Below are 15,270 nucleotides of genomic sequence, written 5' to 3'. Positions count from 1 at the left end.
TGGAGGAAGGTGCAGGGCGGTCGACCACACAGACTGGGACTAGAGCTGGACGATACGGCCAAAATAATCACAATATATTTCTTCATTCCATTCAATACAATAAAATTCTGATATCGATATGAACAATAAAAAAGCCACAGAAAATCTGTCAAAAACTAGAAGCAATATCACATCACCATCAAACAACAACCTCTTGGCTTTGTTAATTAATTAATGAATTAATATATTTAAAATTGAGTGCATTGAAATGATGGCATTGCCCTTTAATGAATGTCGGTCAGTGACAGACGCTGTAAATAATGTGTATTGAAATATTGAAAGTGTGTATAAAAGTCATATCATGGTCGTTAGTTTGCTAAATGGGACTGAAAGTCAATGCAGGTAACATAGAGGCCAAATTCCCATATTCACACATTTTACAAATAAATATTTTACATTCATCCATCAAACAAGATCAAAACAAACAAAAATCCCCATATCCGACACAATGACACAAATCATGCATCTAATTAAAATTGTGTTTATTTCACACGCCCCATTTCATCTCCAGGACTTTCTTATTTTTATTTTGCACAGTTCTATAATAAAAGATTACAAAATATTCACCTCTCCTTCTAGAGAAGAGAATGTAATGTAAATTTAGGAAACATAACTTGACTTTAAAACCACAATTGTACCTTTAAAGGTACATTTACACTGTTTTTACCTTTAGTGAAAATAGCGTACCTTTGCCGTACCTTTTTATTTCTGAGTGTGCTAGCTTTGCTAACTAGCCCTGCAGACTCTGGGTCTCCTTTCCGCTTGGACTAATGTTAAATAGTTAACGTTAGCTTACAATTAGCTTTAACAATCTTTAACATTTCTACTTGCGTTTTTGGGATTTAATAATTTCTCATTTTATCACAGTTTATTTATAGCGACTACATGAGCCGTTTTATAATTGTTGACTTTGGTTAAAGTGCTGCCTGTGAAGGGAGTAGGGAGCAAGGCGTTAGAAATCTATTGGGACACATCCACAGCCTCGCGTTTCTCCCTTCTTTTCTCAATGTTTAACATCTGTAGCGACACTGTGTGGACAAACATGAAACTGCAAGTATAATATCCGAATGTGGTGAATATTGCTGTCTGTCATATTCTGTCTGATTTTCATGCCATTCAATGTAATAAACCCCCAGCACAGGAACAGTGATTGAGTGATTAGAGAGAACTGATAAACTAATGCAGCCACAATCAGAAAGAAATGTATGATTACATTGCCACTCCTGCTTCGAAATTGTTTGTCTTTTCAGACTTTCAACTTTCCTCTTTCACAAACATTTGAAAAGCCAGATACTTCATTTCCTGCCTTCTTTATGTCACGGTATTCTAAGAATGTGTGTGGAAATGAACATAAAACAACACCAACAACAGAACTACTATCACCGTGCAGATGAAGTAAAACCATCATAAAACCATACATTATAAAAACATATATGACTATATTTGACATATTAACCTCTACTCTTTCGTAAACCCTATAGAGCGACTATAACTATAGAGTTACTGCACTGTACGAGGTTTATGTGATGCACTATTGAGAAGCCTCTCTAACGGTCTCCACAGCGCCGCTGGTGTAGTGGTATCATGCAAGATTCCCATTCTTGCGACCCGGGTTCGATTCCCGGGCGGCGCACAAACGTTTTAGACATAAATACACTATCAATTACCTTTTACAAAACACGCCTTTAAACTTAAAAGTACTCGGAATATTCATAAGGAAGTTATTTATAAAAATATTTACAAAAAAATTTTTTACCTGAGCCCTGAGAGCAAGAAGATGGCGGACCACTGTTGTTCCACTGAGGGGAGAGTTGGAGGTTCACTAGTGTTTTACACAGCGTTTTCTGGGCGGACCGCTGCTGATTAAACAGAATTTTAGACAAAATGCCACATTTTAGCACTTTTCCATTCACAGTCCAATTTACATTTTTCTCCTTCATTAGGTTCTTTTTGTTATTCTTTATAAATAAGATTAGTAAATCATTTAATCATTTTATATCAGTCTTATACTCATTATTATCTCTCTCAGAGCTGTTAGTAATATTTGTATTAGTGTGTTTTCCATAATAAAAGTCTCTGTGAGTGTAAAATCTGTGTGAGGAGATTATAAATGAGTCTTGTACAGGACAGTGATCTGAGGGGTCCCATGGTGGACCCGAGTAAATATCAATAATGTAGTTGATTCAAGAGACCAGAATAGTTTAATATTTCACCTTCTGTAAAGCAAAAACTAACTAAAACTGTAAAATACATGCGATATGCATTTTTCACGCACTCACAACTGTAAACAGTTTCACACAGTCACTCCATGAACTTGTAACGTTGGATTTTGGACGTTCATTGACGTTTAAAATATGTCCTTGAGCGACTGACTTGGACCTATTTTGCAGGTCCAGGGGCGTTTGTTTAGGTTTGGACTGTGGGAGGAAACCCACACACACAGTGGGAGAAGATGGAGAATGTAAATGTTGGACAAGCAGCTGTCCACAAACCTTTGGGCACCTAACGTGTCCACCATGTGTTTTTACCAACTTTATAAGGCGTCCAGATACGTTCAGAAGCCACAGATTGCTGTCCCCCTAACGTCCACGGTTCCCATAACATTAGCAGCTTCGACAACTTGCGGCTGCCTAGCAACCGGCTTCTCTGAGGGAAGGGCGGACTGGGGAAAATCTGACACTTTTTCTGAAGTGTAAACGGCTATTTTTACTCATATACCGCTACAAAAGTAAACTTATATCCTGTGTGCGAACTCATTTGAGTATGCAGCGGATAAAGAGAGAGTTTAGAGAGTGGAGTGGAGACTGTACAACGCGGTTCAGCTGCAAAACCAACAGCAGAGAGTTTAACACCTGCGGCCATTGCGAGACGTGTATTTACACCGCTCACCTGAAAGAGTCGACACAGTGGATCAGCAGAGCAAGGGACACCGAGAAACGACGCTTCCTCTCCGGGCTTTTACTCCGCTGTAGGAGCCTAGGGATCATGGAGAACCTCCAGAATGTCCTGCAGGTGACTTTGGGGAAAGATTTTACTTATTCCAGGTCTCAGGTTAAAGCACAAAACCCGGAGGAGGTCAAAGATTTGGACCACAACAAAGGACTAACGTTAATGGACACTCTCGACTGGTTCAGTAGGAGTCCAGACTGGGCCAAGTCTAATTATTTATTGGGGATTTTATCCCTATGTGACACTGACCTGCTGCACCTGTTGGGGAATTTGGTTCGAGTCCTGATAGTGCGAGAAAAACAAGGTTTTCTGCCCTTTAGGACAGGTAAATAAATACTATCTTACATACACACAGCACGTTCAACAGTTAAAGATGCGGTAGACAGTTTTACAGGAGTCGCGCTATGTGTTTATGTAGTTCACAAAAATAGCCACCAGGGGGTTCCAAATCCAGAATCCCAACCAAAACTCGAGTGTATTATACAAGGTGCCCTCTAGTGGAAGTATTATGTCCCACTGTAGTTTTCCAAACAGGTTTTCCTAGGCAGAGACAGTACTTGTGTTTATTACATTTAAAAAATAAACATTTCTTTAACATGTTCTACATATTTTATAGTTTATTTACTAGATCAAAAATGAAATGAAAATGGACCCTCCATTTATCAATTACACATTGAATAATAAGTCATTTCTGCTCAGAGTTACAGATTTAGATAAAAAAAAAAAATCCCATAACATCTTAAAGGAACATTAGATGTAAATCTATGCAATGCAATATGCAAAAGTCTATGTTTTTACCTCTACCCACCCCTCTACCACTTTCCTGCAGCTTGAAAGCTCCAAGTTGACAGGGTTGGTTCCTTAAGTTTGTGACATAAGAAATCTTGTTTTTCTGAATCCGTGTTTTTGAGGCTGAGCAGAAATGTCATGGCACTGACTACTTATTTCACTCATGATACGTCTTCTAGAGTAAAAACCACACCACACAATCATGTTATGGCTATGTTAAACACTTGATCTTTAGTGGGGGGTGTCTTTACTTTTCTGCTTGTTATATATAAGTGTTGTAGTTAAAATCAAAACACCTTAAAACATCTGGATAACTCAAGACTCCATACATTGAGGGGTTAACAAAGTTATTCAGACAGATCTGTGTATTATGTTTTATTTTAGAGATAATTACTGAGTTCATTCATTCATTATCTGTAAGCACTTATCCAGTTCAGGGTCGCGGTGGGTCCAGAGCCGACCTGGAATTATTGGGCGCAGGGCAGGAACACACCCTGGAGGGGGCGCTAGTCCTTCACAGGGCAACACACATGCACACTTTTGAGTCACCAATCCACCTACCAACGTGTGTTTTTAGACTGTGGGAAACCCACGTAGACAATACACCGAGCTCCTTACACACAGTCACCCGGAGCGGGATTAGAACCCACAACCTGTGTGACTGCGACACTACCTGCTGCGCCACCGTGCCGCCCTAATTACTGAGTATTTTATTTCCAATTCAGACAGATCATCTAACCATATTTAGCTTCTACCCATTTTTGAAAATTTCCACAGTTCCTTCAGACCCTGGTGATGAGTGCTGCTCAGAGTCAGGATCACATTACTCCTTCCACACCGAAGACCATCCAGAGCTGGACCTTCTCATCCAGGCTAGCTCCGTCTACAAGCCTCTGCATGAGTGTTTCCCTCAGGAAACCAAGGAGAACATTGCAGCAAAGATTCAGCACGGATCAGGACCCAGTAAGTCTCTGAACCGCTGAAAAGATCAACAGCATTCAGTCATTTTCTTCACTAATTCTCCTTCACTATACTGACACCTAGTGGCTCAGATGTGTCAACAGTTCTGTCTCCTGACTGTAACTGTGTACCTCTAATAATTTAACTCTCAAGCCTTTTCAGAGCGACAAATACACAACTTCCAACACGTCATCGTTCACTATCAGTTTTCCCACAGCAAACAGCGCCATCTGGAGTGAGTTGGAGGAAACAACATTCAGGGGTCAAAGGGGTAAATATAATGACACTCACTCGGACACTCGCTCGGAGGACCCTGCTCTCATGGTGGTCCCTCGCGCTTCCAGCTCCATGTCAGGGGTCAGCCTCCACCGAGACTTTATCCGAAGACTTCCGGTTTATATCGGGAAGAGGATTTTAGGTGAGAAAGACTAGGACAACATCTCACAGCTCAGGCACCTTTCTGTTAGCGAAATGTACAGATGTATAAGTGCTAACTACATGAATTAACTTGTAATTAAATGTAAATACTGCTTTAAAACAGCCATGCCTATGAACATTCAATGCAATGATTCTCAATGAAACAGACCTGCTGTGAAACCTATTTTAGTATTATCACGTAAACTGTAAAGCCCTACACTGTTGTATGAATGTAATGTGAGAAAAACGCCCTCTAGCTCACACTGTATATTTGAAATACAAAGCCTCCCTCAGATCCTCACCCTGGTCTTCAGCAGATGGACAGCAGGTAAATGGCGGGACCCTGCTGATGACCATGTGCTTTGGAATTGCCTTATTAACCATTCCCAGGTTAATTAAACGTATTCAAGGTCTTGTTATGAACTACAACAGTGCAGACATGCTGTTACTCATGATGTGTGCTACTTTGAGGATGATGTCTTTGAAAAAGTAAGTATAGAAGTTAGAGAAGAGGAAAATTAAAATATAGGCCCTGTGTTTTTTCTGCAGTTAAGGGCTAAAATAGAGTTCCCTTTGCCACGGTAATAACCTCAGCTTCTCTGCGAAGGCTTGGCATTATTTTGTGAGGAGTTTATGGTGTTCAGCCACGTAGATGCAGTGAGTGGTTTCAGAGACTGGTGTTAGATTAGTCCTAATCACCACTGCCACCTCAACTCAACTCTTATGGAGATTATAAAAAATAGTTGTAAGCAACACCTTATAGTAGCTTCATTCATTACTAATACGTGGTGTATGCACATTTTTGGATATGCCGTCTATTTTTGTTCTCCTAGTGACACTGATATCACATGAGTCATAGATAACTATGTAAAGGTAAAACATGGCCACTGGGATGGTTTTCTTACTCCTTAGTAGCAGTGTCTGTTATCTATTGCATAGTTACAGAGGTATAAGGTGGTGGTCCGTCTTTTTCTCGGGGCTGTGCATGTTTGTGCTGTCTTTTTCAGGCCTGCTGGACATGGCCACCCTTCAGCAGTGCAAACGTGTGTCTCAGCACTGGCGCTATCTCACAGAGGAGATCCTACGAGAGATTGAGGTGAAGAAAACTGTGGAAAGCCAAGCAATGATTTTACAGGTAATGCTCCTGCATTAATCATCACTTCTCTTCCTCACACTAATGACTCCATGACTCTACAAGCATTGTTCTCCATTACTGAATAATAAAGCATTAGCATATTTTATGGATGTTTATTTATGTTATATATTTTTTTTTATTTATTGTACACACACACACACACACACACACACACCTCCATGACTCCCTAATCTCCCTACTGCATGACAGCATTGTGTGTTGATTCTTAGGGCAGTTCTTCCCCAGGTGTCAACCCTGTCTATGCCAGGATCCGTATGGTCCTAGTGCCCCTCAGAGAAGAGGACAAATACATCCATCCTCTCAAAATGTCCTCTAAAAATAAGAAGGTACTAACATATTAACGCATAATAAATGATTAAATTTAGATAAACCAATAGTTTGTAAAGATAAATGCTGTCTGTAGTACAACACACAGCTTTCTAGGAGAAAAACTCTGTATGTGATGTGTGTGTGTGTGTGTGTGTATGTGTGTGTGTGTGTGTTTCCACAGGATGTGGAGTATTTTGAGTCAGTCTATGCGGGTGTTAAAACCAGATCAGTGGAGATGGAGGAGAGGAATGTGTTCTGTGGAGTCTTCAACATCCTGGTTCTTTTGGACAGGTGTTATAGGGTGCTACAGTCACCATCTAAAGTCAGATATGAATTACAAGTATTACAAGGGAAAATATAAAATATAATAATAATACATGTAATTGACTCACATACACAATAGGAACAACATTTCTCGGAGTAGTTTCTCCTGGACATAAACAATATCAGAAAAAGAAAGATCACCTCGGTCCAGAAAATTCTCCTGAGATAAAGAGCCCAGGAATCTAATGGTTATCTATATGGCTTCTTTTGAAGTTTAATTAAAAACCTTAATAAAGTCACACAATGTCAAGGAGTAAATGATCATGGCTTCCTTTATCACTCCTTTACCTCATATATCTTTTTTGTCTAGTTCTCTTCCTGATTTAATGGAGAATCACCATCTGATTGTCACGCCCTCGTCCTGTCATGTCTGTTTTCCACGCCATGTGCTCTCTCAGCACATGGCTCTGTCTGTTATTGTCCGCCCGTGTCCCGCCTTTGTTCCGGCTCATTGTCCGTCCTCCTCGTTATCTGTTTCAGGTGTGTCTTGTCTGGTACATGTACTTAAGTCCCTCTGTCTCGTTTCCTCATATCGGTCATTCGTTTAATTTCCTCCAAGTCTTGTTGTTTCGCTTCCAGTGTTTCCGTTTCTTGTTTCTTAGTCCGGTATGTCTCTCTCTGTTGTTTCCTCGTTCCAAGTCCTTGTGTTGCTTTGCTCTCCCTGTCTAGGTTTGTCTGTTTAGGTCTCCCCGTCTAGTATTGTATTGTTTTGCTTCCTTTGTCATGCTGTCATGTTGCTTAGTCCGGTCTGTCTGTCTCTGTCGTTTCCTCGTTTCATGTCCTATATCTTGTTGTTTCCGTAGTTGCCTGTCTTTGTTTTGTTATAATTTTTGTTTAAATAACAGTAACTGTGTTTTAGCGTGTGCGTCCGTCTACGTCAGTCCGCCCCCCGTGATCCTGACACTGAAGAACTATCACCGTGTGACGTTTAGCAATTGCATTTACCTTTTATGCTTAGTAGTGTAGTGACAAATTTGTTTTACAAAATTTTGTGTCAGAAACCTCAGGCCTAGTCCTGCGCTGGGTTGCATTTCTAGTTCCGTTCAGATGAAGCTGTGATCCTGGATCATTTTCCTCTGAAAGTATGAGCTGTGTTATTTGTCTCCTCCTCCTCCCGCCGCTCTACAGAGAAGACCCCAGCAGAGTGATCCATTACAGCGGGGGCCAAATGGTGGCAGTCGGCTCAAAGGACCGCATGGTGCATCTGCTGGATGTCACTCTGCTGAAAGAAGTCCCAGTGCTGATGCAGGGCCATGCAGGCAGTGTTCGAGCCGTGCTGCTCAGTGAGGAGAGGGAGTTGGTCATTAGCGCCAGCTACGACCTCAGCATCAGGTTATTATTTTCAGTAGCATTACTGTCACAGTCAAACCGTAATATCATACACACTGTATGACCAATGGGTCGTGGGCACCTTTTAAAATGGCAGTGTAATATGCTCTCGTTTTGGAGACAAACTATACACACACACATGAGCCACTTTACCCATTGTTAAGCAGGAGATAGAAGGAGCGTCATCTATGTCAAGTTATGTTTGTCAGTACCTCACTGATGCACTCATGACAGTGTTTGTCATTGTTTTGATTTTGTGTTGCAGTGAAGTTAAATAATAACTTTGAAATGCATATAAATGCCCAGATTTGCTTATTTTTTACTAAAGCTTTCTTTGGTTTGGGTCAGTGTTGTAGCGGAGTGTTGTTTTGCTGCACATCTAAACTAATTAGACTCTGCAACTCTGTTTGGAAGATGCTGGAACCTGAAGACTGGAGTGTGTACCATGCTGTTGTGGGGACATATGGGCACCATCAGCTGTTTGGACCTACACGAACATCTTCTGGTCTCTGGAGCCAGAGACTGCAGAGTCAAAGGTATAGTGTTAGATGGTTTTAATGAAGGTGTACTCAGCTGCACAACATAATGATATATATCTGAGGGACGAGCAGATGTAAGGTTATCTAAAGTGATAACACCTGGGAAATGGGAAACTGACTTTCTTGAATAACGAAGGTTTAAATTTCATACACGGAGCACTTTCAAGAATTTGTCAATTATTTTGAGAAGGAAAAAAGATGAGAAGCGAAGTTGTATTTGATTGTTGATTGTTTGTGTTGCGCGGCGCCAGTGTGGGACCTGCAGACCGGGCAGTGCTGTGAGAGGCTGAAGTTTAAGCACCCTAAGCCCATAGTGTGTGTGAAGATCAGTGCATCTCTGGTGCTCAGTGGCTGTGAGGGAGGTTTGGTGAAGATGTGGGACACTGAGAGCGCAGATTTACTGAAGGTATGAGCAAAAATGTAAATGATGTCTGGAGATAAATAAACAACTGAAGTAATTTCATTGTAGGGCGGCACGGTGGCGCAGCAGGTAGGTGTCGCAGTCACACAGCTCCAGGGGCCTGGAGGTTGTGGGTTCAGTTCCTGCTCCGGGTGACTCTCTGTGAGGAGTGTGGTGTGTTCTCTCTGTGTCTGTGTGGGTTTCCTCCGGGTGCTCCGGTTTCCTCCCACGTTCCAAAAACACACGTTGGTAGGTGGATTGGTGACTCAAAAGTGTCCGTAGGTGTGAGTGAATGTGTGTGTGTCTGTGTTGCCCTATGAAGGACTGGCGCCCCCTCCAGGGTGTGTTCCTGCCTTGTGCCCAATGATTCCAGGTAGGCTCTGGACCCACCGCGACCCTGAACTGGATAAGGGTTACAGATAATGAATGAATGATATTAACCCTAGCTCACTGTTGATAGCAATGATGTAAACTGTATTGAATGTAGAGTCTCGTAACCAGACCATGGCCTCTGTTCACTATGCATTTATTGATGTATTTTAGATGTTTCGAGTCCCATTGTAAAAGTTAATGAGAGTGTTTACTGATTGTGAACTGCTTGTGTGTATGTGTTTCTCTGGAGGTTATGGAAGCTCATCAAGGCTGTGTGAAGTGTCTGTTCTTTGACGAGTGGCACATTCTCTCTGGAGGGTCAGATGGGCAGGTCGTGGCCTGGAGCACCAACATTGACTTCAAAAAGAGCCTCATGACCTTTCACCACCCAAAGTAAGCACTGCCCTGTACACTGGACCGAAACTTTATTTAAGTGGTTCATTGTCAAGGCGTTTCTGAAGGTGGGTCAACACTTTAATTCCTCCCTTTCATGACAACCTTACCATATATACAGCCTTTTGATAACCTTCACCATAGCTCTATTAAAATCCAGGGGGTGTCACCTGATGGTTTGTTAAAGGTCTGAGCATTTGTACATAATCTGCAAAACATGTGTCCAGACACTATAAGATTATATAAGACTGCTGTTTAATCCAGTTCAGATTATTCACTTATTGCCCGAACACTAATATTCACTTACTCTTGTCCCTGTAGGGGTGTGCTTACCCTGTCTTTCCTGTTCCTGCGGGTTATCACTGGGTGTGTGGACGGAAAGATCCGGATCTTTAACTTTCTGAGTGGAGATTGCCTTAGAGTCATTAAAATCAGTACTCACCAGAGCTCAGTACTGTCTCTACACACACACGACAACAAGTGAGTTCAAGCTCCGCACTGTCATTCTCATACACACTCTTAAACATGAAGGTGCTACAAAAGGATTTTTGAGCGATGCCACGTTTGTTTAAGAACTGCGTGTGTTAAGAACCTTTTAAAGGTTTAAAAACCCATCACTCTGTCTTTAGGTTCTTTACCTTTTTAAAAATGGTTCTTTTTTTAACTGTATTTAAAAAAAAGGTACAGTGGAAAGAGAGAGAGTAGGTGCATCTTTTCATAACGTAACAGATAGAAAACGTAAAGCCTGATGCAAAGATAGGATCAAGTTAGCGTACACTACCCCAGTATCAATTTGTACATATTTTCTGAGAGTGTGCATTTATCACGTCTAATGTTTGCCATGTTTTTTTTTGAGCATGTTTATATTTCCCTACACTACTCTCCTTGTTTCTCAGCTTGCTGGTGAACAGCAGTAGCCGTGTGTTACTGTTGAAGTTTGCCAAGGAGAGCTGGGATTACTCTGCTGTGTCTGAGCGGAGGTCAGGACCTGCTGTTTTTCAAGGGACGCTTCACGCTGAACACAAGGCTCTGTTAGGGTCATCCAAACCAAAGGTCCTGCAATGGGACGGGAGAGCCAGAAAGCAAGCTCTTTCCCACGTCAGGAGTCTCTCAGCTCCCAGCAGACAGCGGGCACACGGTGTGTGTACTCATATTTCTAAACATTGGATTGTTTTATGAATTTAACATGTTGCCATGAGCTTTTTTTGGGGTCTTTCTCTCTGGTCTCTGTCACCTCAGTTATCCAGCACGAATCCATGTGTCCGGCCACTTGGGATGAACTGCAGGCGTCCTGCCAATCCCACAGCAGGCCCCTCAGTGCCCACAGCCGGGCAAGTCAAACATCAAGGAGCACATCTACTGGCTCAGGTAAGAACGGGTGGCTCACAGATTAGAAATGTGCTTCCTTTGCTTCTTTGTTTTTTTGCACTGGAGCTTTGCACGTAGCTAGTTGACACTGAAGCTTATAGCCACCAAATCACCAATGGACTACATTAGCATCACAAGCCCAAATAACATACAACGCTGTTCTAATTTCACAGAAAATCTCTGTGCGGATTATGTGTTGACCACCAGCGAGACAGCAGTCCAACAGCGTGTGAAAAAGAGAGGCGTCCATCATCCTGTGAGTGCTCCTCAGATGCTTTTAAAGGTCCGGCCCAGCCAGCAGCCCCACAGCTGTGACCTGGCCACTACCAATATGATGCTGAATGTGGCGGTGCGGGATGCTTGGGGTCTGCCTCCACACGATCATGTCGAGGAGCCGCAAACTAAAACATCTCCACCTCTTAAAGCCCCCAAGCGGCCACATTCAGCCCCTAAACTATCCACACAGTCCTGCTTTAAAGGGACAGTTACAATTTACACCCCTCTGACAACCCGTGTGTTGGACATGAACATCCAGCATTCCTTGCACTCCGGACGCATTGATTCCCCGACGCTAATCCTGCCTCAGACAGGACTGAGCTCCCATGAGCCGCTACCCCACCCCAAACTCAAGAGTTCTCAGAAGATGTTAATGAGGAGTATGATAAAGCAGCCTGGTGGTCATGTCGACTCAGAGATGCCTCGCAAGCCCAAAACCGTGCACTTCCCTCTGGATCCCTTCAGAGAGCGAGGAGGCTTTCAGCTGAAAACAGACACAGAGCTGGAGGAGTTCATACATGCACAGCTGCTTCACACACCCACACACACTACAGCAGAGAAGGAGCAACAGAGAAAGACTGCCGGGAAGCTTAAAATCAAAGGCGTTCCAGTTAACAACTGTAAGAGGACATGAGAGGACCAGCTGTATGCCCCCGAGCTGGGGGAGGACACCTTCATCCGATAAAGGGAACAGATACTGTACAGCGCCGCTGATTGCGTATGGCAGTGACAGTAACATTGATCACTGATTAATGGATCTCAAGGTTGGCAGCTCCTTGCATGTTTTATGAATACCACTGCTGATTCAACACACCTGCCACATCTTTCCCAAGAGGTGTGTTATAGCACAGAAACCACAGCACCACCACTTACCCTTTACATTGTGACCAAATTTCATGACAAAGACCCAGTAGAAATGGTAAGAAAACTGGTAGAAATTTCCCAGTTTGGAGATTTAAGGCTTTTTTCAGACATTAACTATAAATCTATAACTGAAACAATTAAATTACATGTGGGGCACGGTGGCGCAGCAGGTAGGTGTCGCAGTCACACAGCTCCAGGGACCTGGAGGTTGTGGGTCCGATTCCCGCTCCGGGTGACTGTCTGTGAGGAGTGTGGTGTGTTCTCCCTGTGTCTGTGTGGGTTTCCTCCGGGTGACTGTCTGTGAGGAGTGTGGTGTGTTCTCTCTGTGTCTGCGTGGGTTTCCTCCGGGTGCTCTGGTTTTCTCCCACAGTCCCAAAAACATGCGTTGGATTGGCGATTCCAGTGTCCGTAGGTGTGAGTGAATGTGTGTGTCTGTGTTGCCCTGTGAAGGACTGGCGCCCCCTCCAGGGAGTATTCCTGCCTTGCGCCCAATGATTCCAGGTAGGCTCTGGACCCACTGCGACCCTGTACTGGATAAGGGTTACAGATAATGAATGAATGAATTAAATTACATGTTTGGGGTCTGTTTCAGTGACAGGGATTAATCCCAGTCATGACTTTGCAAGTAGGCTTTGGGCTCAGGCATAGCCTTAAAGATACAGAAGAAGGTTGCCAGTTGGATACCCAAGACTGGCAGGAAATATGAAGGTGTGGGAAGTGAAGAAACAGTGCTGTCTACTCCCTTAATATCCACCTAACTCCCCAACTGCTTCCAAAGTGCTGTGGCTGGCAGCCTGCTGCTCTGGTTGTGTGTGTGTGAGGGATTAATAAAGTAACTCTTTTTCTTCTTAATCCCTGTGAAAGTGAGCCCTATACTGGCAACTTACTGTTACACTCAATACACTAGAGGGCAGCACAGACCCTTCAGAACTGCAGATATAATTCCATCCACTGATGGAGAGCACTTTTTCAGACCCTTTCTTAAGCATTTCAAAGAGGTTTTATGAAGCAATCAGCATCTCCTTCTTATAGTGACAAAGAGAGAGTGATTAGCAGAAGGAACGTCTTCACTGAGCTTAATGCAGATTGTCCTCAGCAAGAATCAAGTCAGCTTCTTCGTCTCTGTTCTCCTCTGTTTCATGGCTGATAAAGACACTTAGCCACTCCATCTCTGTGGAAAGTATTGATGGAGTGTTTAATCCCCCCAGCATCTCAAGTACTTTGGCAAGCAGCTGCGGCATCTTATTCTGGACTGTGTGGCACATCACAGCAATCGAAAGGATGCTTAAGAGTTTTAGGAGTGTCTGGCGAGGGGCCTTTATTGGCCGGCGAGAGGAGGTAATGTTTCACTTGTAAAGTGGTTTGGTTTTTTGCTGGTTCTTCAGAAGATATACTGCCTCGTAAGTTGCTTTTTTGAGTGAAGGCCTGGTGAGCCACATATTAGATGTAATCTTAACTTTTAAAGCGAACATAACAGATGTAACAGAATTTAACTGGAGCTCAATTACAGACGCTTTACACAATTGCCGTTATTTCCTCGGAAACATGGACCGAACCGACAAAACGTAAATGACCCGTGCTAACTTTCCAAAATTAAAATTCATAGCAAAAAGGAGAAGCCCCCCCACAAACAGCAGGAGTGAAGTGTGTTTGAGTCCTCAGAGAGGTGAAGGATCGAGCAAATGCAAGGGGTCAACTTTGGCAGCAAGATCTGCCACGAATCATTGTCAATCTAATGATTTTATTTTCTTTTTGAACCTAAACGGACCTAGCACTAGGATTCTTTCAAAACAGTGACATTTTATTTTGGGCCATTCCTGGTGAGGATGTATTCTGTTTGTTGATAAAGCACTTCTGAAAGTCACTCTGGATAAGTGTCTTTTAAATGCCATAAAGATAAATGTTAATTGGAATGAAGGGAAACAGATTCAGTGATAGACTCAGTTAAATATGCGCTAGGGTTAGGTAATGGTCTTCACTGGGTGATCACCCCTTGAATGTTCATCATTCATTCATTATCTGTAACCCTTATCCAGTTCAGGATCGCGCTGGGTCCAGAGTCTACCTGGAATCATTGGGCGCAAGGTGGGAATACACCCTGGAGGGGGCGCCAGTCCTTCACAGGGCAGCACACACACTCACACATTCACTCACACACTCACACCTGCGGACACTTTTGAATCACCAATCCACCTACCAACGTGTGTTTTTGGACTGTGGGAGGAAACCGGAGCACCCGGAGGACACCCACACAGACACAGAGAGAACACACCACACTCCTCAAAGACAGTCACCTGGAGGAAACCCACGCAGACACAGGGAGAACACAACACACTCCTCACAGACAGTCACCCGGAGGAAACCCACGCAGACACAGAGAGAACACACCACACTCCTCACAGACAGACACCCGGAGGAAACCCACGCAGACACAGGGAGAACACAACACACTCCTCACAGACAGTCACCTGGAGGAAACCCACGCAGACACAGGGAGAACACACCACACTCCTCACAGACAGTCACTCGGAGCGGGAATCGAACCCACAACCTTCAGGCCCCTGGAGCTGTGTGACTGAGACACTACCTGCTGCGCCCCTTGAATGTGTAATTTTGAATGGGCTGTTATTAAAATAATTATCTGTAAAAGTTGTTAGACCTCTTTTCTGGCCCAGGCCACACTGGTAACCGTGTATTTAACTGTTGTAACTACTGGTGATACCGTTGACTAGTGTATTCTGTTATAGAGAGTGTACAGTAGTAGAGTTTATGTAAACAGGCATGTG

At 43.2% G+C, this 15,270-nt stretch overlaps 1 protein-coding gene and 1 non-coding gene across 2 annotated transcripts; both read left to right on the top strand.

Annotated features, from left to right (window-relative positions):
* Positions 1 to 1,601: 1,601 nt before the first annotated feature.
* On the top strand, positions 1,602 to 1,672 carry trnag-ccc (transfer RNA glycine (anticodon CCC)). The gene has a single exon. It is a non-coding gene; the product is annotated as a tRNA-Gly (tRNA).
* A 950-nt stretch (positions 1,673 to 2,622) lies between these two features.
* On the top strand, positions 2,623 to 14,540 carry fbxw10 (F-box and WD repeat domain containing 10). The gene is made up of 14 exons (XM_066662623.1): positions 2,623 to 3,313; positions 4,555 to 4,740; positions 4,955 to 5,155; positions 6,162 to 6,289; positions 6,520 to 6,636; positions 6,801 to 6,910; positions 8,072 to 8,275; positions 8,687 to 8,808; positions 9,063 to 9,217; positions 9,834 to 9,976; positions 10,298 to 10,456; positions 10,873 to 11,114; positions 11,216 to 11,344; positions 11,518 to 14,540. Exons 1-14 carry the CDS (start codon positions 2,803 to 2,805, stop codon positions 12,252 to 12,254), a joined length of 3,144 nt encoding a protein of 1,047 aa, XP_066518720.1. The 5' UTR covers positions 2,623 to 2,802; the 3' UTR covers positions 12,255 to 14,540.
* The last annotated feature ends 730 nt before the right edge of the window (positions 14,541 to 15,270 follow it).

The sequence above is a fragment of the Hoplias malabaricus genome, chromosome 3 (genome assembly GCF_029633855.1).
Source record: "Hoplias malabaricus isolate fHopMal1 chromosome 3, fHopMal1.hap1, whole genome shotgun sequence".
NCBI classification, from domain to species: Eukaryota; Metazoa; Chordata; class Actinopteri; order Characiformes; family Erythrinidae; genus Hoplias; species Hoplias malabaricus.
This window is presented reverse-complemented; position numbering and strand designations above follow the sequence as displayed.